Source organism: Podarcis liolepis, assembly GCF_965112155.1.
Source record: "Podarcis liolepis genome assembly, chromosome: 7".
In the NCBI taxonomy this organism is placed as follows: Eukaryota; Metazoa; Chordata; class Lepidosauria; order Squamata; family Lacertidae; genus Podarcis; species Podarcis liolepis.
The window spans coordinates 31915941-31942346 of NC_139561.1; the positions used below are offsets into that span (position 1 = coordinate 31915941).

Consider the following 26406-nt stretch of genomic DNA (forward strand, 5'->3'; position numbering starts at 1 on the left):
CTTCGATGCAGTGATTAGATCAACTTTTCCGCAGTAAGCGATTTGCTTCTGAATGCTGCCCTTACGGCAGGGTACCTTCCAGATGTTGTTGGACTACAAGTCCCATCAACGCCTGCCAGCGTGCCCAACGGTCAGGCATGATGGGTGTTGCCGTTCACTAACATCCTGAGGGCAGCGCATTGGCTACCCTGCCTTACAGAATGCCAGGCAGAAAGGAGTGTCTCATCGTCATCTTCTTCATCACCATGATCCTGGTTTTACAGAAAGCATATTTTCCATTTCCCCACTTTTAGGAACTAATGCAAAGTTAAGGTACCAGATAACAGCCGGAAACACTGGAGGAGCGTTTGATGTTGAACCAGAAACAGGAGTCATCTTCATTGCGCAGTCACTAGATTACGAAGAAGCCCAGTTGTATGAACTCCACCTGTTGGCTTCTGATGGGAAATGGGAGGATTACGCCATTGTAATCATCAACGTCATGAATAAAAACGACGAAGCTCCCGTTTTCTCTCTCAATGAATATTACGGAAGTGTGATTGAGGAACTGGATGGCCTTCCAGTCTTCGTTCTTCAGGTATATTGGGAATGGCTCATCCAAATAAGAGTGAGTGGTTACAGTGCACCAAGAGTTGGTGTGACACAGCCCCACTTAGTTGCTTGTATTCCAGGTGCGGAAGCTAGTGCCTTAATACCTGTGTATACCTGGCTTCAACTCTTCGGTTACTCCTCCCTGGAGTGCACAGGATGCCTGGCTGTGGTGTAGCAGTTCACAAATTGGGCTCAACCAAGAACCTCATAGTGCTCATGGTGCCTTATAGTTGTGTTTTCAATGCTGTTTGGTATTTTGACTTGATAGATGCTTTGAAAATAGGTGGGATAAAAGCTTTTTTAAAAATAAAAACAAGTAAACATTTATCTCGCCTGCTTTCCAAGGAACTCAAGGTGGCTATCAAGTCAAAGTACCTAAACGATATTGAAATTACAAAACAATTTCCAAGGTAAGTCAATGATAAAAGCCACAAAAATAAACCAAAATCCTCTGTCCCCGGGGCTGGGAGTCCTGTGGGCTTGCAGATGTGGACCACCAGCTCCCATCAGCCCCAGGCAGCATGGCCAATGGGCAGGGGTAATGGAAGTTGTAGTCCAGCAACTTTGAGAGGGTCCAAGGTTCCCATCTCTGATACAAGGTGATGCATAGACCAGCCTGTGGTGGTGCTAGAAACTGCAACCCAAAAGTGATTCGTGGCTTTGCTGCTTGCTTAAAGTGGCTGCCTCTAGTAGTGAACCAGCCCTTAGTCAGCCTGTTTGTTGGTGGCAACTTCGTTGGGGTTCTCAGCTGTGCACCTGTGGTTTCCTGTTTCCAGTACAGAAGGATAGAATGATGGCCAATTTCTTCTTCTGCCAATGGATAAATCTGGACATTTGCACAGGTTGCACCTTAACAAACTGATTCCATGGATGTGCACGGATTACATTCTTGCCAATTTCCTAAATCTAGAACTTGAATCAGGTTGTTTTGTGACGAAAATGTGGCTCTGATTCTTACCTTCTTAGATATGCTGGTGCTCCACATGCAGTCTGAATGCCAGATGCTTATTTAGGATAATAGCTTCAGTTTGAAAGATGCTGCTGCCAGCATTTGATAAGGATACTGTTTGTTTTCAGCCTATACCTAGTACATCGTTTTTATTTGTTGTTCTGTGTTGATATATGATGCTGAATTTATGATCTGTGGTTACTTGATCTATGCATCTTAAACTTTGTTCTCCATAGGTTGTAGCAAATGATCCTGATAGCATCTTGGATGGAGGTGATCTGAGATACTCCTTGCATGGACATGGGGCAGATGATGTATTTGCTATCGATGAGAACACAGGCAGCATTTATTCCCAGAAAATGTTAGACCGGGAAGAGCGAGCCCTTTGGAGATTTGTTGTGCTGGCAACAGATGAAGAAGGGGAAGGGCTTACTGGCTTTGCAGATGTGATTATAAACATCTGGGATATAAACGATAATGCCCCTGTGTTCACCTGCATGCCCAGTGATTGCAACGGGAGTGTCTTTGAAAGCTCACCTGAAGACACGTTCGTCATGGAGATGGCAGCTGTAGACTTGGATGACCCGAACGTGGGTCTCAATGCAATTTTGACTTACCGTATAATTGAGAGTGTGAAAAATGACTTGGATATGGACTTGTTCAAAATCAATCCCAGTACTGGCAACATCTATGTGGCGGAAGGGATGTTGGACAGAGAAAAGATGGAAAAATATTTCCTTACCGTTGAAGCAAAAGATGGTGGAGGACTGGCAGGGACAGGCACAGCAACCATCTGGGTTGCAGATGTAAACGATCATATCCCTAGCTTCACGCAGGAAGTTTGGCATACTGTAATCCCCGAAACCATTGCTGTCAACTCAGAGGTTCTGGAAGTTTCAGCAACTGATGAAGACAGCGGGGAAAACGCTCACTTGACATTCAGCATTATTGGTGGGGATCCAGAACAGAAGTTTTACATTGAAAGCCACAAGGAGGGCCACCATGCTACCATCAGGCTGAAAAAGGCCTTGGATTATGAGCAGATCCACGAAAGGTGGTTCAACCTTACAATCAAGGTGGAAGACCTAGATTTCTCCAGCACTGCCTTTTGCTTGATCGAAGTAGAAGACCGTAATGACCACAAGCCGGTTTTCAGTTCTCAGTTTGTCCAGCTGAGCCCTTTCTTTGAAAACATACCTGTGGGAACCACCATAATCACCGTGACGGCCACGGACGAGGATTCTGGTTTGAATGGGGATACTGAATATTCCATCCAGGTGGATTCTGATCCAGCCGGACAATTTGCGATAGACCAGGATGGCCACGTGACTGTGGCCAAACCGCTGGATCGCGAGGTCATTCAGGAGTACCGTCTAATAATACAGGCTTCTGATCAAGGCCTACCTGCCCAAACAGGAAGTGTTACGGTATTGGTTGCCTTGCTGGATGTCAATGACAACGGGCCAAGGTTTGAGGCCCCATATATGCCTGTGGTCTGGGAAAATATGCCAGGGCCTCAGCTGGTTTCCATGAGCCCTGCGTCTCCTCTCCTTTGGGCTTTTGACCCAGACAGTGATGAGAATGGGCCACCTTTTATGTTTTCCTTGCCACCAGATTATCAGAATTCTTTGGATTTCTCTCTTACCGACAATGGAAATAATACTGCAACAATCACCGCTCTGAGGTCCTTTGACAGAGAGAAGCAGAAGCTGTTCCACCTCCCCATTATTATAGCCGATAGTGGGAGCCCCCCTGTGAGTTCCACAAACATATTGACCATAACTATTGGTGACGAAAATGACAACAGCCATGAAGCTGGCCATAAAGTGATCTATGTTTATGTACACAGAGGTGGGTATCACGTAAACTATGGGCATATTTGTACAGATGTCTTGACATGCTTTAACTGTCATCTCCTCTCCTGCAGCCAGAGCAGCTTAAACAGAGAGCCAGTTTCCACCAGGGCTGGTCAGAAATGACCACGAGGAATTCAGAAACATTTTACCCAGCTTGAAATTTGCAGTTTGAATCCCCCCTCTTTTTCTTTTCAGAGAGGAGAACTCCTTTCAGCGGAGTGGAGAATCAGAGTTCCAACAGGATAAGTGGGCACCATTTTTATGTGTGTTTTTGGAAAATAAAAATGGCTTCCACAATGAAAAAGGACTTTGCCACTCACTGGGACCGCCATTATAGCAGTTTGATCATATATGTGCAGGTCAGAGCTTGGTAGGCAATGGGTGGGGTGGGTAGGAATCGCGCTTCCTCCTCAACATAGGCTAATGGATGACATTTTAGCTGACTGTTCCAGACTATTAACCAGCCATGGAATGATTGGTCCAAACTAGCTGAATGACTGTGGCCAAATGAAAATTTCAACTTGTGGGTCATCCTTGCTAACAGCTTGTGAATGGGTGGCTGGATGGGGAGAATGAGAAAGATAAGTGACTGACTGAAACAGACATATCATGAAGGGTGAGAGATAGATGGGGAAATTGAAAATGTCCTGGTGGTGCAGATTTGAGTTGCAACAAGCAAGCTGCTTCTTCTCACCACAGTAGGTACTATTAAAAGAACAACTGGTTTTCAATGACTGTTTCTGACCTGGAAAGGGATTTGATGACTCTTTCCATCTAAGGAAAGATTCTGTTAGTTGCAGCCATGATGCTTCTTCCTATAAATCCTAAACCGAAGAGATGGAAAACGTTCTGTACATGCTCAGTGTGAAATGGCAAAGATTTTATATATTTCATTTCTTTAAAAGGCCCTTTGTAGCAATTTGCAAGGTACAGTGGTGCCCCGCAAGACGAATGCCTCGCAAGACGGAAAACCCGCTAGACGAAAGGGTTTTCCATTTTTCAATGCGCTTCGCAGGACGAATTTCCCTATGGGCTTGCTTCGCAAGACGAAAATGTCTTGCGAGTCTTGAGATTTTTTTTCGCTCCCCCCCTTTTTCTAAGCAGCTAAGCCTTTAATAGCCTTTTAGCAGCTAAGCCGCTAAGCCTTTAATAGCCGCTAAACCGCTAATAGCGCTAATCCGCTAAGCCGCTAATAGGTTTGCTTCGCAAGACAAAAAAACCGCTAGACGAAGATACTCGCGGAACGGATTAATTTCGTCTTGCGAGGCACCACTGTAGCACGCAAACCCCATGTGCGATCAGCTAAAGCAGGCACTCCCAAACTCGGCCCTCCAGATGTTTTGGGACTACAGTTCCCATCATCCCTGACCACTGGTCCTGTTATGATGGGAGTTGTAGTCCCAAAACATCTGGAGAGCCGAGTTTGGAGATGCCGGAGCTAAAGGGAGCAGGGGAGTAACACTCCAAATGCTTACTTCATTTTTTAAAAAAAGTGAACATTGTGTCGATGGCAAAGATCTGCAGCGTGTCTGTTCAGAAACAAATGCAGTTCAATCCAAATGGGCTTCCTCCCAAGCAGGCAAGGTGATTCAGAATAACGAAATAATGTCACCCTGCATGCATTTGATATTGCAAAGTAATTTGTGCAGTCTGCAGGCAGAAGCAGTTGTCCTGAACGCAGGTTACATAGAACTGCCTCCTCCTGTGTTGCCTAGGCAATCAGACAAAGCAAGCTGCTAGCTTTCATATTACTTTTGTCCTCATTAGCCAGTTCCCTCAGGCAAGGACTCTTCCGTGCCCTTTCCCCCACTTTTTTTTTGCTGATTAGAACCAGCGAAACAGCAGGGGATTTCCTAAACAACATGGAATCAAGTTTGGCAAATCCATAGGAATGCTTTCCCTTGAATTAGAATCTCTGGGGTTGTATCCAGTGTAACTTCTACTCTTGAGTTTCCCCATTGAAATTAATGGCCACAATTCATTTAGGCCTTTTAACGCCACTTTAAAACAGGAACAAGCTTCTAGTGCTTATGGTTATGCAGTCTTGTGTTCTGGTCGGGTGCCAGATCCCGCAGAGAAAGAGGCAAGTGAGCAACTTGCTCAGAGGCAGGTTGGGAGGGGAAATGAGGCATTTTAAGCCTCTTGTCTCCAGATGCCCCTCCTCTAGGCTCCACCCCCTTGCGGAGAACTATAGAGCTTTAAAGGGCCAACCCTCTGTCCTGAAGACAGGTGCTCCTCCTCCATCCCATTGCCCGCCTCCTGGTATGCTCCCTGCCCTGCCAGGCTGGTGACATAGGCTGGGAGGCATCTGGTTCTTTGTACTTAGTGGGAGGTTTCTGTGAGGGTCCAGGCACTAGGCCCTGGCAGTTTGAGAGGTTCCTGCCCAGCTGCTTCAGGCGCACTTGTATCCCTATATTATGCAGTCAGCTCTGAGCCCTGCTCCCCTTCTGTTGTCCATGCAGCCTCTGACTTTGTGTTCGGATCTTCTTCTTTCTTCCTTGGCGATCACTCTTAGCCAAGTAAGACTGTCTTCCATAAACATGGTTTTAACAGTTGAGTCCGTAAGTGACTGTGGAGACCAGTTCTGGATCCACACATCTTTCCACAGTGGGGACGTAGGTTTCCAGGTGGGAGTTGATCATGGTCTGGGTCACTGCTAGATTCAAGGGCCATGAAGTGCAGACGAATGGAAAAGGTTGTGTGGCAGTGGCTGGTCAAATCTCAGAGATGGGGAGAATGAGGTGTATAGTAAAAATACAAATTGGGATTTTGCTGAGCTGGACCAAGTTGCTATCTACTCCAGCTAGCAGCTCCTCTCCTAGAATTTGGGCTGAGTCTTCCCCTGCTCCTGTTCCCAGAGAGTCTTTTAAACTGGAGAAAGCTGGGACTGAACCTGGGATGGTACGCAGAGCCGTTGCTATAGAGCTGCACTCTTCATTGTTGCTTTTCTTTCTTCCGCTAGTTGCATTTGAGGGACAAAGCCCACAAATGCAGATGTTCTCTCTCTCTTTTTGCAATATATTCGAGCACTAGAAATCAGCTTTATCTGGGGAAGAGTTTTTAGTTAGCTCTGCACAGAAATCTTATTTAATTTAAGACCAGAGTGTGCCCAATCCTATATATGCAGTATTTGTGGACGAGCTTCCCAGCTGCACTTACATGAAAGATCAGAGTACTTGCTATTGCATTACTTGAAACGTCTTGGATCATAACCTTTGTGAAAGCCAAGCAGCAATAAAAGTGACAAATGCAGCAATAAATGCTCTGGGATATCAAGCTTCTCGGAAAAAAGGGGGGAAAATTAATGCAGATTTATTATAATTTATCTCAACAGGAAAATGGTTGACAACGGTGCTTGGGGAAGTGTTTGCACCCGACCAGGATGACTGGGACAATAAAACATTTGTCTCTGAAGGAAAAATGCACAAGTGAGGATTGTATTTGTGTCAAGCAGAGCAATATTTAATATTTATGCTTCTGTAATTATTTTCTTACGTTTTGTTATGTGTGCTTTGTATATATAAAGCCTAGATTATTGCTTGGTACGGAGATGGCAATCTATTAAACTTGCACTTTCCATTTATTGCGGGTTGCAATTGGGACAATCTGTTGTGTCACTGATGCAGCCGCATTTGCGCCATGAAATGCTGAGACCCCCTTTACCAAAGGTGTGAAGCAGGGTTAATGCAGGGCACCGTATGTATAGCATCCCAGCATTTTGCACGGCAGTTGTGTGTCCCCCCCACATCAAGGTTGGCAGAAGTGTGAATACAAAATAAAAAAAAAATTCCTTCCAGTAGCACCTTAGAGACCAACTAAGTTTGTTATTGGTATGAACTTTCGTGTGCATGCACACGTCTTCAGATACCTGCACACAGGTATTTTGTTTTGACTGCGGCAGACCAACACGGCTACCTACCTGTAACTAGAAGTGTGAATGACAAACGTGCATCCTTCAACACTCAAATAATACATGCTTTGTGGAGCCACACCCATCAGTGATCCCAATGAATGTCCTTGAGTGTTTAAGAAGGCATGTTGGCCCTCTGCCGGAAGCCAGGTCTGACATCAGCAGGGCATCGGCTGAGGACCACCTCCCAGCAAAAGGCCCATTGCCAGCCCCTGGAAGCCTGGTTGGTGCTATTCCGTCTCCTGGCTCTTGCCTGCCGTCTCTGAATTTGCAAATGCTTACCCCTTCTTGGCCAGGGACAGGGTCCCTCGGAGCAACTTGCCAGTGAACGAAAGTAGGAAGAGCAAGGAACGTAAATGTTACCTTTGTAAGGGGCCCAGTTTCTGCATACACTCTCAACTCTCTCTCTCCTGCCCCCAGTCCTTCATTCAGGGAAACGAGAGGCATTATCAGAATTCAAGGACAAATTCCAGTCAGGCAAAAACCCAAGGGAGGGTGCAAAGCAAGGGTTAGTGAGGGGTGTAGTGTAGGGAGAACCTGAAGGGCCAGAAAGAGAGGCATGGACTCCTGCGGTTTCCCAGTCTTCCCCTGGGCAGCGGAGATGTAGATGTTATGTAATTTGGGTATGTGGATGATACGTTAATGTAAGTAAAATCTACAATGAGGAAGTAGAGCTTCTCCCCCATCCAGTTGCCTCTGCAGGAATAATCCTTGTCAAGAAGACATTGACATCAGAATTGGTCACTGCTTAGTCACAGAGAGTATACGGAAGCAAAATCAGGTGCAGGGAGGCTCACCTTCCACTTAAATCTCCCTGTGTTAACAAGAACCAGAGAACGCAGCTAAATAAATGCCCCCAGAATGTTTAAATAAACTTGGCCCGGGTGAAAATGGTGCCCCTTGAGAATGAAGCGTGTTCCCCATGAGACATTTTACTGATTGCAGAGCATGAGTGTGTGTTTTGTGGTTCAAGATCTTTCAGGTTGAATCAAAGGACTGGCTCTCTGCTTATGGTGGATAATGCTCCTCAGGGAACGTACGAGTTTAAAATCAGAGTGTCAGATGGAATCTGGCCTGACGTTCTAGCAACTGTGCAGATACATGTCAAAGAGATAGAAAACGAAGCCATTCGGAACTCGGCGACCGTACGCCTGGCAGGTTAGTTTTGTTTCGTCGGCTGAGTTTTGATTCCCATCGTGCGTAGAAACATCTCTCCTCTTACTGATCTCGGGGGGCTGAATTCTATTGGCAGAACAGCCTAGTCTGTTGGTGTTTCTTGTAAAAAAAATAAATGAGACATATTGATCATAGGTTTAAGGAAGTTGCCTTGTGCCAACCAGGGTAAGGGACCTTATTTACAAAAACCCATATTTCTTCTTGGGGTCCACATACCAGGGGTGGGCAGGGCGTGAGGTGAAGAAACAGATGTCACTTTTTTGCCTTTGCACAGTAGACTATTTGCTACAAGCACTCAGACTCACCCCTCTGTCCTCCATCCAGGCCAGGACAAAAGGCCAAGGAGGCAGAGTTGGCAAGGGGTGGGGCCTAGGGAGAGGGGCGTGGCTGGGGAGAGTCCCGAGAGCCAGATAGAGAGACCTAGAGGGCAGTATTTGGTTTCTGGGGGGCCTGAGGTTCCCCTTTTAGGGGCTCTCCATCAATATTTCCCAGCCCTAACTGGAGAGGCCATTGGGGATTGGACCTGAGACTTCCCCATGCATCTGCCCCAGAGCTGTGGGTCCTCACCAAAGATTCCCTTCAGCCGCCTGCTTTCTCTTTACCTAATGTGGCTTTTTTTGGTGGTTTTGCATAATTTGTAATAAATGAGTTAAAAATAACACAACTTACTGAACAACATGTGCACAGGAATTTGTTGTGAACCACTTCACAAGAGTACTAATAGGAAGCCGTTTTGTTCCCATTCTTTGTTGTTTTAATGGGTCTGTGATCGTATAATGTATGAAAGAAAGGCAACTAGCGGGAAGAGCTATTTCGGCAGAGAGAGAGAGCTTACTTATGTGTTGAGTCTCTGGCATTTCCAGGAATGGCTAGGAGAGAATCTAGTATGAAACCCCAGAGAGCTGCTGCCAGTTAGTGTACGCAGTACTAAGCTAGGTGGTCTGACTCTGTATAAGGCAGCTTCCTATGTTCCTAGATGTGAAATGGACATTAGCCAGGTTGCAGTGGAAGCCAGTGAGAGAGCCAGTATGGTGTAATGGTTAGAGCGCTAGGCTATGAGCAAGGAGAGCCTGGTTCAAATCTCCAGATTGACCCTTTAACCCAGTGGTCAGTAAACTTTTTCAGCCGTGGGCCGGTCCACTGTCCCTCAGACCTTGGGGGGGGGGGGCTGGACTATATTTTGAAGGGAAAAAATGAACAAATTCCTATGCCCCACAAATAACCCAGAGATGCATTTTAAATAAAAGCACACATTCTACTCATGTAAAAACACCAGGCAGGCCCCACAAATAACCCAGAGATGCATTTTAAATAAAAGGACACATTCTACTCATGTAAAAACACGCTGATTCCCGGACCGTCTGTGGGCCGGATTTAGAAGGTGATTGGGCCGGATCTGGCCCCCGGGCCTTAGTTTGCCCACCCATGCTCTAACCTGTAAGGATAAAATGGGGCTTGGAGGAACCATGTACGTTGCCACGAGTTCCTTGGGAAAAGCGAAGGAAGTGTAAAAATAGCTTTAAATATAGTTGGTTTTATGATATATTTTTATTCTTTTATTGTCCTGTTTTCTGAGGATTGTGTGCACTGCTTAGAAATGGGAACAGGTGTGTGTGTGTCTCAAATAAACATATGAAGTAGTTAACTGCATGTCCTGAGACTCTTTGACCAATAAGCTGGTTTTGTTTTTAAACCACCCATCTCCCTATCAGACATGACTGCAGAAGAGTTCATAAGGAAGGACGAGCCTGAGGAGAGCAGGCACGATAAGTTTAAGGATCTTCTGGCAGGCATCTTCTCGGTCCGCCTTGAGGACATCGTTGTTTTCAGCGTGACAAATATAGATGGGAGACAGACTGACGTGAGATTTGCGGTTCAAAATGGCTCCTCCTATTACAGGCCAGAGAAACTGCTGGGACAGGTAGCTGCCTTCAAAAGCAAGGTGAGGCTGCAACCCGTCTGCCGTCTGGGCTGATGTGATGTTGGCTGACGTGCAGGTCCTTTCAGGGCGCAAGACAGAATCCCATTGACTCCAGAGGAAATGTATCGCAACCCAGTGGACTGTCACGGGGAGAAAGGCTTGTGGATGGAGCAAACGTATCTTTAAGAGTGGGAAGCTGCCTTGTTCCAGCTCAGACAATTAGTCCATGTAGGGATTGGAAGCTTACAGCCCTCCAGACATTGTTAGAGAACAGCTCCCAACACCCCTGGCCCCTGGCCATTGTGCTGGCTGGGGTTGATGGGAGTGGAGATGCCAGGGATTGAATCCAGGGCTTTTTGGCATGTGCTCTACTACATCTGTGGCCTTTCCAAAAGTCACATGGAAGATGGAACCAGGTTGGTTTTTTTGCTGCTCCGGAAGGGAGGCCTCTGGTATGCAGGCTAAGACCCTACCTGCCCACAGACTGTTTCACCAGAGTGGTGCATGCCCTGGTTAACTCTCACTTGGACTACTGCAGTGTGCTCTATGTGGGGCTACCTTTGAAGGTGACCCAGAAACTACAACTTATCCAGAATGTGGCAGCTAAACTGATGACTGGGACCATATAACACTGGTCCTGAAAGACCTACATTGGCTCCCAGTATGTTTCTGAGCACAATTCAAAGTGTTGGTGCTGACCTTTAAAGCCTGAAACAGCCTCAAACCAGTATACCTGAAGGAGTATCTCCACCCTCATTGTTCTGCCCGGACACTGTGGTCCAGCCTCGAGGGCCTTCTGGTGGTTCCCTCGCTGCGAGAAGTAAGATTACAGGGAACCAGGCAGAGGGCCTTCTCGGTAGTGGCGCCCGCCTGTGGAACGCCCTCCTATCAGATGTCAAGGAAATAAACAACTATCTGATTTTTAGAAGGCAACCCTGTTTAGGGAAGTTTTTATTGTTTGATGTTTTATTGTGTTTTTAATATTCTGTTGGGAGCTGCCCAGAGTGGCTGGGGAAACCCAGCCAGATGGTATAAATATTGTTGTTGTTGTTGTTGTTGTTGTTGTTGTTGTTACCATTAGGTTCTTTCTTTTTTAAAACTTTATTCCAAAACCAAAAAAGAATTACAAACATCAAATTCAAAATCCATATTCGTTTTGTAACATAAGCCTGTTACATAGTTGACTAAATTAAAATATTTCATTAGATTCAAATTGCAAGAAAGGAGATTTTGACTAAACCTTTGGAAGAACTTTCTGACAGCAAGAGCCATTAGGCAGTGGAATACACTCCCTCTGGAAGATGGCAGATTTTCCTTCACTGGAGGTTTTAAAGCAGGGGTCAGGTGACCATCTGCCAGGGCTTCTTTAGCTGCATCTCCTGCTCTGCAGGGCATTGGGTGGATGGGCCCCTTCCAGCTCTACAAATCTACGATTCTTAAGTGTTGCAATCAGAACGATGAGGACATGTGTTCAGTGACCACAAAAGTTTATGTTGTAGACACGGAAAATGACTGGGAGGATTGGGAAGCCCTTTTTGCTAAGCAGTGTGGCGGCTGTTTGTCCCTTTAGATCCAGCTGGCTTTAGGAGTGAACGTTTCTCAGGTTGATGTGGATGAATGCCACAGGACAGACTGCAGCGGCAGCAGCGGGTGCGTGAACTACATCACGGTGAGTGACATCCCCACAGTGATGGACACCGGAAGTGTGTCACTTGTCTCCATAACAACCAGCGTCAGCGCCGTCTGCACCTGTGCAGCTAGAGAGAGAGTCCACCGGTCATGTAGCTCGTACTCTCACAACCCCTGTTTCAATGGAGGAACTTGCATTGACATGCTGAATGGTTACAGGTGAGAAAAGACTCTGTTTCGCACATTCCCCATCCCTCTTGTTTTCCTCTTGTAAGAAGTCAAGCTATAAAACTACTGTGTTAAAAAGGGGGGGGGGAATGCATGGACCTTTTAAGAGGTCCTTGTTTTCTTTTCTTTCTTTCTGTCTTTCTTTCTTTAACTTTATTGAACATTTTTAAAACAATTGCCTAATGATTGCCTAAGTCTTGCCTAAGTCTTGCCTTCCGAGACAAATGCATGTATGTCATGTTCAGTCTTCTATGCAGTCCATCCACATGGCATCAGAACAAAGCTGGGGAACCTTTTACATTTCAGATTAAGCTCACACCCACAGGGTTTACTTAAATCTAAAGTGCTAAGATAATTTCTCCATAGTGGCTGCTGTGACTGAGACGGAAGGGAAATTACTGTATTATTGTTAATAAATTATATAAAATGATACAAAGCCTTGTTCTTTAAGCCTTCAGTCCTCTCTGCCCTCCTTCCCTCTCTCCTTCCTCTGTTGTCTTCCTTGTGTCTGTTTTTAGATTGTAAGTCCCTCGGGGCAGGGACCTGCCTCGTCATTCTTTGCAAAGTGCCGTGTACGTGTGAATAGTAATAATGAATGCTTTATAAATAAAAGTTGACTCTTTTGCTTTTGTTTGTTTCAGGTGCCATTGTTCTGCTTCGTTTCATGGACCAGATTGCCAGCAAACAAAGCACAGTTTCCATGGAAATGGCTATGCCTGGTTCCGCCCCATCAGACCTTGCTTTGAGAGCTCCCTCTCCCTCGAGTTTATTACCGATGTTCCAGATGGGCTTTTGCTATACAATGGCCCCCTGTCAGATTCGGGACCTGGGAACTCAGAAAATTTCATTGCAATAGGTATTTGCATTTGATTGGTGGAACCTCACATTGCCCACAGAAACACACAATTACAGGGGTTGCGGGGAGATCATCACGACAATCCCAAGTGATGTTGCTCATCTGTTTATCACAGCTATTTAGTTCATTCAGACAGGCAGGTTGTATGATGGTAAGCTGTCAAGATTTTTTTTATTTATTAACTACATTTATATAGGTAAAGGTAAAGGGACCTCTGACCATTAGGTCCAGTCGTGGACGACTCTGGGGTTGCGGCACTCATTTTGCTCTATTGGCCGAGGGAGCCAGCGTACAGCTTCCGGGTCATGTGGCCAGCAGGACTAAGCCGCTTCTGGTGAACCAGAGCAGCGCATAGAAACACTGTTTACCTTCCCGCCAGAGCGGTACCTATTTATCTACTTGCACTTTTGTGCTTTCGAACAGCTAGGTTGGCAGGAGCACGGACCGAGCAATGGGAGCTCACCCCGTTGCAGGGATTTGAACCGCCCACCTTCTGATCGGCAAGCCCTAGGCTCTGTGGTTTAACCCACAGCGCCACCCGCGTCCTATTACATTTATATAGGCTGCCCAATAATATATATTTCCCTGGAGAGGAGGACAGATTCCTAGATTGTGTGCCTGCCCCATTTTCCTTACCTTACTACATGTTCCTGGCCAAAAATGGTGTCTGCTTAAAAAAGCAGGGAAAGTTGAACAGAGGAAGGCACCTTTCCACAATTTTGTATGCATCTCCACCCCTGCTGTCCCCAGCAGGAGCACAGTTTTCCCCCCTGCTTCTTTGCCAACACGCCCACGCAAACACATATGGAATTTGCAGCTCTTCTAGCAAAATACATGCCCATAACAAACTAACATAAAAAAGAGGGTGCAATTCTTTGCCGCCTGGGAGGTTATTTAAGGTATTTAAGAACAGGTGTTTTACTTGATAATGATGAAGTGTTGCTAGGCAGTATCTTGGATTGTTTTTGAAGAGCTGAACCACATTTAAATCCCCCACAGACAAAATAGTATAAAAATGCACATTTGTTAGCCATGAATGTTGTATACAGTGATACCTTGGTACTTGAATGACTTGGCTCCCGAACAAATCGGCTCCTGAACGCTGCAAACCTGGAAGTAAGTGTTCCAGTTTGTGAACTTTTTTTGGAAGCCGAACGTCCAACGTGGCTTCCAATTGAGTGCAGTAAGCTCCTGCAGCCAATCGGAAGCTGTGCCTTGATTTTCGAGAATCAAGGTACTGCTGTACTGTGCCATAGAAACAGGCATGGATGGAAGAGTCCAGTTCCAGTCCATCTCAGATTTCCATATGTTCCAGGTCTATTCTCTCCTCTTTCCACACTTTTCTGTGATTTTTTTTTTTTTTAACGGCAGAAAATAATCTCTTTTTTGTTACGCGTCTTACCCTAAAACACACATTTTAATTTGAAATGCACATTTGTACACATTTTAAGCTAAAATAGGGATTTTATATGGCTTTGGGTACCTTTTTATTGCAAAAGGCAGTCCCAGCACCACAATGCTGCTTGTTGACATTAAACTTTAGCTTACTTTAACCATGGTTTACTGGGACATGTGAGCCAGGCCACTGTTCCTTTGGTATGAGATACAGATTTTTGGGGGGGTGGGGGTGGCGTGACAAATCTGTACTTGTTTAGCACATGCACTTTAGCAGGGCTGCTTATGTTCCCTAATGGTACGCCAGTCCTTTAAAAAAAGACAACGGTTGCATTTGCACATCATGGCAAACCATAGTGAATGGTTTGCTGTTAATGTGCAAAAGGCTCCCAGTTGGCTCCTCCCCAAACAAAACTGGGTGCAACAAACCATGAACCCTGACTGAGCGTTGCATCCAACCTGGGGATTGGAATTTGTTTTGCTTCAAACTAACCATGATGGTGCTTCTTGGTCATGGTTTGTTTGAGTGAAACAAACCTCAACTCCCAGTTCTGCTGTATCTATGAGCAATGTGGTTTATTCTCCCTGTTTGTGTTAGGGGAGAAGCGAAGCGGAAGCAATCTCCCGAGTTCACGGTAACTGGTTCACTGTGACATGCGAGCAGGGCCACTGAATGATGTAGCGATGGGTGTTTTTAGTGCTTTCTGAGTGTGGCTTCTGGCTCATCTCTTGAGTTGAAGTCATCAAAGGGAAAACGAAGCAGACCTCCTGTCAAAAAGATCCCACTGGGAAGCATCTATTGCTTTGAGTATTTCAAATTATTTTGAGGCAGGTTATTGCATGATTAATGAAGCCTTACTTCTTCATGTTATTTTCACATGGCTTGGTGGAAATAGCAAATCTATTTTTGGGAAGGGGAAGATTGAATGAAAACTATAGTCACTTTCTCTTTTCTTTTCATAGTATTGTTAGGGTGCTTCCAGATGCCCTGTTTATTGAGAATTCATCCTGGTTTGGTTGCAGGGATGTTAGATGATATTGGCTATATTTAATGAGCGTTCACTGGGATGTATTTGCAGGGAGGTTAGATGATGTTGCATGAAAGCAAGCGTTTTCCTCGCACTTTCAGTTGCTTCAGTCACTTCCTTTGTTGAAAGAAGGCTGATCTTTTTTTGGGGGGTAAGACCACCCAACCAGCTATCCATAAAAGCACCTCCTGTGGAGCAGTGGGTCAGTGCATCTGGCTGTTAACCAGAAGTTGATGGTTTGAGGCAACCCAGCAATAGCTGTGGGCAGGTTTTCAGGGGGGTTGGGGTCCCTTCCGATTCTACACAGTTCTATGATTCTGTTCTTGTGAAACCTGAATTTGCTTGTATGTGATTGAACCCCACCCTAAAAATAGCAGCAATCTGGTCACACCCTAAGTTGAAGTATGTAGGGTGTGACGGAATGTTTGATGTTGTCCCCGTCTCTCTTATTATAGTTGTTGTCTCACAAGTGGCAGTGTTGACCATCCAAATGGGTGGGAGGCAGAATTGTGAACAACCCTGCAATCCTAACTCCCCCCTTAACTTGAGAGTAAGCCTCATTGAATTCAGTCTGACTTACTTCTAGGTTTTTGGATTGTGCTATAAGCCTCTACAGCTGGTAGGGGAGGACCTCAGTCTCCCTCCTGTGTCTCACAGCAGCTTGGAGGGAGGCATTTTAATCGGGAGTTTGGAATCATGACTTCTGGACTCTGTGCTTTCTGCTGAGCCTGAATAAGGATAGAATAAGATCTGAATAAGATCTAGCTTTTACTCACAAGTAGCAGCCCCTGTCGTGTTTTGGAAGGGAACAGGACACAGAAGGAAGGGAACAGAAGGAATCCCAGATTTACTATTTCTTAAAAGGAAGGTTCTTGCAACTGCAAGTGACACATTTTGGCCCTGATTCAGGGGCTTAGAGTCAACGCAAACTGCCTCCTTGCTTCCGTCCCACGGCCATCATGGGTCCCAGTCCAACTCTGCGCTTTTCTTTCTCCTTCATCATAGAGCTTTCCGGCGGGACTCCAGTGCTGAAAGTCAACCATGGCCTGGGCACTGTGGAACTGCACCTGCCGAGTTATGTGAACCTCACAGACAAAAGGTGGCACCGCCTCGAAGTGAGAAGCAGCCGGCAGGTGAGTTGCCCCTGCGGCACCTGATGGGTTTGGGGGCTCCTGGTTTATAGAAGGAATGCACCAGGAAAGAAAAGGAAGTAGTGGAGGAATGGAGAAATCCATTAACGCAGCCAGAAAGTATTTTAATTGATTTATGCAGACTTGGAGTACATTGCGAATATTGGAATTATAATTATTTTAGACTCATAGACTTGTAGAGTTGGAAAGGATCCCAAGGGCCATCTAGTCCAACCATGTGCAATACAGGAATCACAACTAAAGTATCCTTGACCAGTGGCCATCCAACCTCCGTTTATAAACTTCCAGTGAAGGAGAGCCCACCACCTTCCGAGGGAGTCCGTTCCACTGCTGAACAGCTCTTGCTACATTTATATCCCAATTTTGTTCCTAGGAGCTCAGGGCAGTGTAAATGGTTATTCCTCCTGCCTTTTCAAAAATCCTCACAACAATCCTATGAGGTAGGTAAAGCTGAGAGGAAGTGACTGGCCCAAGATGATGCCCCCTGACTGAGCTAGATGGACCCCCTTTGGCCTGATTCTGCAGGCTCTTAACCATCCTGAGTGTGAAGGATGCCCAACTGCAACTCGGTATATCTATATCTGGATTCTGTGTCTATTGCTAAGTGTTGACGTTCTGTAGGCTTGTCGCTTTTATTTTCATTTCCTCCTGTTACGTCTCGTTTTCCAGTTTCATCTTCGAAGAGCCTGAGGCTGCACATGAGAATCTTTCAATTTTCTTTCCATTTCTCCCCCCCCCCCCTTGGCACAGGATGTTCGATTCACCGTGGATCATTGTGGAGCTGCAGTTGTGTCAGAGATAGAAGGGGTAGGAAAATGGTTGTCGACCGAAGACCGAACAAACTGTGAGGTTGTGGCCTTTGTTCCACAGTCAAGGAGGTAGCCTTTACATTACTTTCCAAAATTGGAATATCTAGGTCTTTATCTTTATATCTATAAAAGTACTTGTCAAGATGAAGGCAGAGGTTCACTGAATCACTTCACTAAAATCATTTACAGGTGCTTCTGTAGATTTAATCCTTCCTGTGCAGAATTAGGCACATGGAGTCCTACTGGATTTTGTGCAGTTTCAGGTTACTTGACCGCCATCCTGTGCAGGTGAACTTGGAAATAAGCCCCTAGGAGCACAGGGCGATGCCATTCTGTGTAGTGAAGCTGCAGACATTCAGGAGGGCGGGCTTGTGAAGGGCAGCACTGTTCCTTGAATTCCCAGAAGCAGAAGAGGGCTATTGATGGCTACTAGCCATGATGACTATGCTTTGCTTCCACAACCAGAGGCAGCAGTGCTTCTGAATACCAGTTGCTGGAAGCCCAAAGAGGGGAGAGTTCTCTTGTGCTCATGTCCAGGTTGCAGGTTTCCACAGGCATCCAGATGGTTGCTGTGAGAACAGGATGCTGAACTATTGGCTGGATCCAGTGGGGCTCTTGTATGAACCACACACCTGATTACAGCAGGGCAGATAGGGCGGGGTTCACCCTGATCCTGCGAAGTCACTGCTATGTCTCCTTTCTCCTGCACCAGAGCTCCCCGACAGTCTACATTAGGGCAGGGGGAAGGCAGAGGTGGTGGTGGCTGTATCAGCACTTTGTTGCTGGAGAGGCCTCTAAGCCCGCACCCTTCCTCCCCCAGGAAGAAGGTGATGCTGCACATGCTGTTCCTGCTGAGATAGGAGGGCCTCTTCAGCAGGAACAATAGAATGAAACAATACTGCAAAGGGAGATGTGGCTTCAGGTTCTGGTAGCATCCACGTAAGTGGGAAAAGGCACTTGTAGCTGCTGCCCCTTCTGTTTCCCCCTTACCTGCCCAAAGGTAACTTTCCTTGTCATCAGGCAAGGGAAGGGGAAGGCTGCATTACTTCTTAAGCACCTGTGAGGGATGTGAATGTGCTCATTTGGATCATGCGCACCCCACTGTGGCTTTTGTGCTGATTTCCTTGGAATGGCACACAAAGCCCTACTCTCCGTTAGAGTGAACAAAGGGATGCTTATCGAATTCTGAATAAACAAGCATAGGACCAGGCTATGCTGCTGCTTTTTTCAATGTAGAGACGCAACATATTCGTCAATTACTGAACACATTTGCAATGTCTTTCCTGCTATGGTTATCAGTTAACTCCTTCTGACGGCAAGATGCTTTTGACTCAGGGGAGTTATTTCCTTGCAATAGGAATAACAGCTTCCATTATTTGGGGAGCATTTTAAAAACAACAACAACAACAACAACCTGGTGCTTGGTGTACCCACTCTGTGCTATTGTCTGTGTATATTTAGTGGCATGATAATACTAACATTCATCTCTTATTTAGCTCATCTGTGTTTTGAAGGTACTTGAATATGAACCAGGTCCTGCAGTTGGGCGGAGTGAAAGAATCGGTTCCATATTCATACCCCCAGTTGAGGCACAAACATTTTACCGGCTGTATCCGGAGTCTTGTTTTGGACACTCACGTAAGTGGCATCACTGGCATCCGTCTCAAGAGAAAATGGAGTGCACCTCTGGCGGGGGTAGGGGGATCAAGCTGCTGTGTTAACAGCACCAAAGTGACCTCCCCAGGGTGCAAGCCTGGGCAGTGAGCATGGAGCTCCTGGGCTGCCCAGATGACAAGACCCCACTCTCAGCCTCACTGATGTGGTCCAAAGGAAAGCAGACCGATACATTTGGCACCAGCTTGGCTGCAGGAGTTGCTGGAAGGAGGTGTACAAGGTGCCATCCAACTGCCTTAGGGACTCCCCTCTGGAGTTCACTTCCTAGCCTTTTCTTCTCCCACAAGGCAGCAGAGGTCTAGGATCAGAGGTTTCCTTCTCCTAGATTGGCTACCTCCCCAGATTGATGAGCCTCATCTGCCCCTCACTTCTCTCTACACCACTTCCCTCTATTGCATGTGCAGAATCATAGAAAAATAGAATTTTAGAGTTGGAGGCGACTTTCCCCATACCTGCTACTTGAACCTTTGAATTGGTGATGCTGCCAGTAATTGAATCTGGAGTCTTCTGCATGCCAAGCTGGCACCCTGCCCTTGATCTATGGGACAAAATTTAGGGGTCCTTCTGTGCAGAGTAGAAGGAAGCATTTTCAGCCCCCAGTGGTGGAATGGGAAGACTGGAAAAACTAATTTTGTGTGTCCGCACGTGTGCACACGCATGTGTGCTTCAGTGTGTACGTTGCACATGTAGGTGTGAGTGTTTGATTGCATGTGAGACTGGGGGAAAGGTCATTCCTGACTGAGCTACCTAGGCTGTTTACCGTATTTTTCGCTCTACAAGATGCACCAGACCACAAGACGCACCTAGTTTTTGGAGGAGGAAAAGAAGAAAAAAATTATTCTGAACAGCAAGAGGGATCGCTGCGCAGTGAAAGCAGCAATCCCTCTTGCTGTTCTGGCTTCTGGGATAGTTGCGCAGCCTGCATTAACTCCACAAGACACACACACATTTCCCCTTACTTTTTAGGAGGGAAAAAGTGAGTCTTATAGAGCAAAAAATACGGTAATTGTTTCATTGGAGTTTGTTTGTTTGTTTTTCATAAGTGATAGTGCTGTCGCTGGTTGAGCGGCTATCTAATTCACTGGGGGCAAGGCTATTTTTGGTGTTCTTTTATTCCTGGAGGAGCTAAGAATCGTAAATCAGCTTCAAAGGGAATCCAATACCTGCCTCTCCAGTGTCCTCGGCATTTATCTACACAGGTTTTAAACTTTATTCCAAGGCTTAAAAATATCTTTTTAACCTTTTAAACTTTTGGAAGTTCTTACCACTGCTTAACACAACTGCTCATTATTGCCTGCCAACAAACAAAACCCGCTTTGTTTGATTGACTGCTTGCTTGCTCAAGAAAAGGTGGGGAGCAAGCTTGAGGAGACGCTAGCAGATAGTGCTGTCGCTCGTATCATATATTTTGTAAAAGTGGTTACCCGAGTTCAGTCACTGCACATGCAAGCAGATAAAGCATGTGAGACTGTATATCTGGTGTGTGTGTGTGTGGCCTGAGGGTTGCCTGACCATCAGTGTTGCTCTTGCAACCAAAAGGGTTTGCCACCCCTCTTTTAGAGGCTGTAACTACATATAGTACTTGTGACACTAGGGATTTGGTAGCTAGTGTGTTCAAAATGCAGGGAAGTTGTATTTTCCTGGGAAGCCGGGAAGCCAGAAGTCCATTTCAAAGTTCCTCCTTTTGCAAGCAGCCTTGATGCTTTTTCCTTTTTTGTTTAAAGGTGTATGACCTTGAGTCTCCAGCGGAGTCTCTGAATAGTTCTCCTGGCTGCACCTGGACAGACGGCAGCTGTGAAAAGATGGGCTCCTCTCCCTGTGGCCTCCATGGACAATGCCTTGGCGAGTGGGACTCGTTTACCTGCCACTGCCTGCCAGGTTACTATGGCTCCAAATGTGACAAAGGTGAAGTCATCTTCATGCATTGTTCGGATAGTGCAGTGTATGTTTTGCAGTGCATGCAGCTGGGTTTCCCTGTAGCTGATACAACAATGGCCATTGACTAGGGAAAGGGACTCTAGGGTCCTACAATCCTTCACACCATACTCCTGTCACCATGGTTAGGCATTATGAGTGGCCACCATGAGCCATGGTTAAAATTGGGCGGGAAACTTTTGGTCCTCCATATGCTGCTGGACGCGGGTCGCCCTGTAGGTTAAACCACAGAGCCTAGGGCTTGCCGATCAGAAGGTCGGCGGTTCGAATCCCTGTGACGGGGTCAGCTCCCGTTGCTCCTGCTCCTACCAACCTAGCAGTTCGAAAGCATGTCAAAGTGCAAGTAGATAAATGGTACCACTCCGACGGGAAGGTAAACAGCGTTTCCGTGCGCTGCTCTGGTTCACCAGAAGCAGCTTAGTCATGCTGGCCACATGACCCGGAAGCTGTACGCCAGCTGCCTCGGCCAATAAAGCGAGATGTGCGCCGCAACCCCAGAGTCGCCCACAACTGGACCTAATGGTCAGGGGTCCCTTTACCCTTTACCTTTATGCCGCTGGACTATGACTTCTCTCAACCCTAGGAGCCCACTGGCTGTGACAGTGGGCATGTTCTTAACTGAGATTTTGGAACCTGGTGAGACCACTTACTTTCTTTACTGCCTGGGCACTCTGAGTTTTTTCTCTGTGTGGTTTTCTTGGAGCAGCTCTCATGCAGTGGCCATAACGCTGTGCCTGTTTAGCTAGAGGCTGTTTTTGCTTGCTGCAGACAACCAGGCTACTCCCCAATTACAAGTCTGAACTTAGTATGTAAGGCTGATAAGTCTTTTAGTGATATACTTCAGGGTCCCATTTTCCATTGTGAATGCTGTGTATGTATGTATGTATATATATTTATATGTATATATATGCAAGCACCTTTCTGTTTGTGTGTGTGTGTGTGTATAAGAAAGCACTTTTCCTCCCCCAATTCTTCCAGCTGCTGAAGAATCTTCATTTGGGCCTGGGAGTCACATATGCTATCAGCTTCCCTTCTCCATACCTGCCCGTAGAACAGTAGCAGATGCCATGATAAGGATGCGAGAGCCCAACGGTATCATCCTGAGCATGTCTTCCCGCAACAAGGATGAACACATCACCCTGCAGGTAAATGAGGAGTGATGGTCAATGTCAGTTCAGAGTTAATTCTCTTCTGAACCAGCGAGCCATAGATGGAAAAGGTCTCTCTCCTGATGCAGTGTGCTCATCTTTCTTGCTTTAGAATCCACCTGTGCCCTTGATTTTTCCGTTTCCACACACTCCTTTCTAGAGAAATTCAGAACAGCCATACTGTTCCGTATAACATGAATTTATAGAAATTGCTATGGTTTCTAAAGTACCGTAGAGTCCTCATTATCAATCCTTAGGGCCAATGGACACCTAAATTCCTGCAAGCTAGTTTGCCATCTTATGAGGAAGTGTTAGTGTCAACCTGTCCATAAAGGTGGTGGGGACCAGCAGACGTTTCCGTAGCTGAAGATGTTTTTTTTACTCAGCAGCTGTGATTATAGGGATGGGCTGCTACCCCTTGGCATGTATAGTCTTGTTCCAGATAGACTGTCTTCATACAATCTTGTACCTGTGTACAAAACCTATGTTTAGGAAATTGAGAGCAGCTGTATTCAGATGTCATGATGCACCATGGTTTGTTGTCATAGGAATGAACAAAGATGAGCATCAAGCTCTCATACTTTCACCACTCTACTCTGGCATGGTCATGATGGTTTAGAAAGCTTCTACTTCCATTTTTTTTTTAATTTACTGTGGCATTCTGTGATTAAACGTATGATAAATGGGTTTACTCTTAGCTATGATTTGCTTGAAAGACTCCAGCTTCAAACCATGGGTGATAAAAGTTTTAACAAATCATCATTAAGGTTAACCACGTTGTAGGATTCAAATGGAATGCTAAGCTGAGGTCAATCAGACTCAGCAACAAACGCTTCCCAACTCCTCATGGCCAAGGCTGGGGTGAGGAGGGGGTGCCCAAGACTTGTTTTCATGGTGTTAAAGCACAGTTTATCTTGATGCCTGAACGTAGCCAATATGAACTGGTCCTCAGTCAGTGGAACTATCAAATTATTCTAATACACTCTGTGCTCCCTCTGCTGATATTGGAAAGTTCATTCCTGTATAATGAGCACTGCGGTTTAGGTGACTATCTCATTAATGGAATAATTTGGATGGTCTCCCCTCTGCACGCTCTGCTAGTAAATGATGGTTTGATGCAGTGGTGCAGGGCTTCTGAGAATGAGGGGACATTTTTGGTAGCTGTTTTGACTGTCCTATTTTGCAGAAAAATATAAGTGAACTCAAGCAAGAGGAGGGCATCACTGAAACTGTTCCCTAGACTTCAGCTGTAGTTACTTGTAGAGTGAGACTATTTACATTTATTTAGTGAGGTGTGTGTGTAAACACTACTGACTATACAACATTCCTGGGAAGGCACGGAGAATATGCTCAAATTGATAGCATGAACAGTTTTTGGGGTTTTTTTGCACAATGTGTGGTCAACCTACATAGTCTCCAAGTGATGTTGGAGTATGTACACATGGAGATAGTTTAAATTAGGTAGAAAACCAATGAAGAATCTTGTAGCACCTTAAAGACTAATACATATATCATTATATTAAGCTTTGTTTTTCTTTAAGATACTGTAAGACTCCTTGTGGGACGTGGGTGGCGCTGTGGGTAAAAGCCTCAGCGCCTAGGGCTTGCCGATGGAAAGGTCGGCGGTTCGAATCCCCGCAGCGGGGTGCACTCCCGTTGCTCGGTCCCAGCGCCTGCCAACCTAGCAGTTCGAAAGCACCCCCGGGTGCAAGTAGATAAATAGGGACCGCTTACTGGCGGGAAGGTAAACGGCGTTCCGTGTGCTGCGCTGGCTCGCCAGATGCAGATTTGTCACGCTGGCCACGTGACCTGGAGGTGTCTCCGGACAGCGCTGGCCCCCGGCCTCTTAAGTGAGATGGGCGCACAACCCTAAAGTCTGTCAAGACTGGCCCGTACGGGCAGGGGTACCTTTACCTTTTAAGACTCCTTGTTGCTTTTACTGCAGCAGATGAACATGGCTACTTCTCTGGAAATTATTACTCAAGAAAGGGTTGGCGAATGAACCATATGTCTAGGCACTGCTTGGTCAATGTACATTGTCCAGGCAACAAATTGAATTTTCAAGAAGATGTGTATTTTAACTGCAAATTTGCAGAATGTCTAAGTAGTTCACATTCTTAGACATTTGGGCTGGATCTAGGCACATCAAAAAAAGTTTCAGGAAAACACGTTGTAAAACTCATAATGGGAAATCATGTTGCCGAAGGATCAAACTCTATTGCACCATCTGGTGTCACAGTGTTATAATGCATTTTAAATCCCTCCTTCCAATTTAGCTGAGTTCTTGGTGTTCAAAATCCTCTGCTGATGCCATCAGTTTGTGAATCCTCCATGCTTTCATGTGACTGCACAACTGCAGCTACTGCTGTTATTTTTATTGAATATGACTCTGCTGAATGGCTAGCTTAAAAGCAGTTACACGAAATGTACAGGGGTTGGGAAACCCTATCAAAAGAAAACGCATCTGCCAGTCCAGAAAACATCTGCCCCCCACCCCCTAAAACAGGCTCCCTATCCTTGCAAGAAATAAATGAACCTTTAGTGCTTTGTGTGTGTTTCCTAGTCAACTCACATTATACAATAACGTGCTATAAGAATGCAATGTCAACCCTGCGGGGAGATCATCCCATTGAACTCATCACGAGAAAGGAATGGGAGCTCTGTAGCCTGATTCTGGGTTTGCAGATGTGCAACACACACAGTAGTTTAATCTGTAGAGTTGTTCCCCCTGCCCTTGCTCTCTTCTTCAGAATTACCCAGAGCCGTATCGTACTGCATGCAAAATAATAATAATAATAATAATAATAATAATAATAATAATAATATGATTGACACCAATTCCTGGATTTCTGCAAGGTGGTCCAGGGGTTCTTAGCAGTGTCTTACAACCTGGGAGATGGAGCGGCTGCGGTGAGCCTCCCCTCCTACCAAGTGGATAATGGAGAGTGGCATCACGTTTCCCTGGAGAGAAATGAGAACGAGTTCATTCTTCGCCTGGATGGAGGAGGCGGGAAGAGAGAAATCCTGAAGGCAGCTGGCGCCTACAAAGAGATCATAATTGATCCCAACAGCTTGGTGGTTGGCAACACATACCCTGTCAATCAGAGCAGCAGTTTCCAAGGTAAAAAGAAGCCTGCCTGTTATCTTGGATAACTGTCCATCACGGGGACTTAGCTATTAAAAGAGCTATGAGCCGGCAATGGAGCAGTGCTCACAATGCTTTTGTGTTAGCATTTTGCATCCGTTGCTCTTGCTTTTGTTATTTCTGCACGGCTCCGGAGCTGGAGGATTTAAAAGGAATGAAGAGACTTAAGGTGACAGTTTCCCACCCAGCTTCTGGTTATTTTAACTTTTCATTCTGTGGAATCTTAGCTAGTGAATACCTTGTGGAAACTGAGGGAGGCGGGAAGATAAATGTAGAATGATAGCACCCCTGTTTTGCTCTGAACAAAAGTGTATTTTTCTCTGGTGGGAATGCCAGAAACCCAGGTTGGCAGGTTTGTGGAATGGTAGCCCTTGGAGGTTGAAGAGCTTATTGGGAAGGCTGCCTGTTGGTTAGCACCCATGATATTCCGTTAGCCTGATCCAACAGGCTCCCCTTACATTTGTGTGTCCCAACAACGTTCTTCAAGTAGAGGGATGGAGAAATCCAGTTCAGTTCACATTTTAATGTGAATCGACCTAATTAGTTGCACATTCCAAAACAATATTCAAACCAAAGCACGGCCATCCTCCGAAATTTGCACTTCTCCCGATTTTGCAATGCAGTTCTGTGACCCAGAAGGGGTTGGGTAGGTGGGATCTGACCTGCATCTCAACTTCTCCGGCTTCAGCCTGTTGTTAAACGTAGCACATAACTCGGCCTTACAGTGCTGCGACATCTCTTTCAAAAATAGCTCTTGATCAAGAGCTTTCCACATCAAGTCTGTTTTGTATTTTGCCTTAGGATGCATGAAGGATGTCAGATTCAATAACTACAGGCTACCTCTAGATTCTTACCCTAAGGAGCTTGTGCTGAGTGCCCAAGGAGTGAGAAAAGGCTGCCTTTCCGAAGCTTGCAAGAGCAATCCCTGCAGCCAGCAATTCATCTGCATTGACTTGTGGATGATGCATGAGTGCAGGTAACAAATCCCCCTTGGTGAAATCAGAA

General features: G+C 45.9%; 1 protein-coding gene across 4 annotated transcripts in view; it reads left to right on the forward strand.

Annotated features, from left to right (window-relative positions):
• LOC310711506 (neural-cadherin-like) overlaps window positions 1-26406 on the forward strand; it is a 105922-nt gene that overhangs the window by 59405 nt on the left and 20111 nt on the right. For 2 of the 4 annotated variants that reach the window (XR_014528511.1, XM_083513385.1), the window contains exons 17-29: window positions 294-577; window positions 1777-3391; window positions 6731-6824; window positions 8280-8464; window positions 10195-10424; window positions 11974-12251; window positions 12902-13116; window positions 16545-16672; window positions 17441-17568; window positions 19014-19137; window positions 20898-21078; window positions 22087-22253; window positions 25113-25377. Coding sequence is in view for 3 of the 4 variants with exons in the window: in XM_083513385.1 (XP_083369511.1) it covers window positions 294-577; window positions 1777-3391; window positions 6731-6824; window positions 8280-8464; window positions 10195-10424; window positions 11974-12251; window positions 12902-13116; window positions 16545-16672; window positions 17441-17568; window positions 19014-19137; window positions 20898-21078; window positions 22087-22253; window positions 25113-25377 (3894 nt within the window). In the remaining variant the exon portion in view is untranslated. Of the gene's footprint in view, window positions 1-293; window positions 578-1776; window positions 3392-6730; window positions 6825-8279; window positions 8465-10194; window positions 10425-11973; window positions 12252-12901; window positions 13117-16544; window positions 16673-17440; window positions 17569-18995; window positions 19138-20897; window positions 21079-22086; window positions 22254-25112; window positions 25378-26202; window positions 26378-26406 lie in introns of those variants that run through there. The other 2 variants (XM_083513384.1, XM_083513386.1) reach the window with 2 other exon arrangements.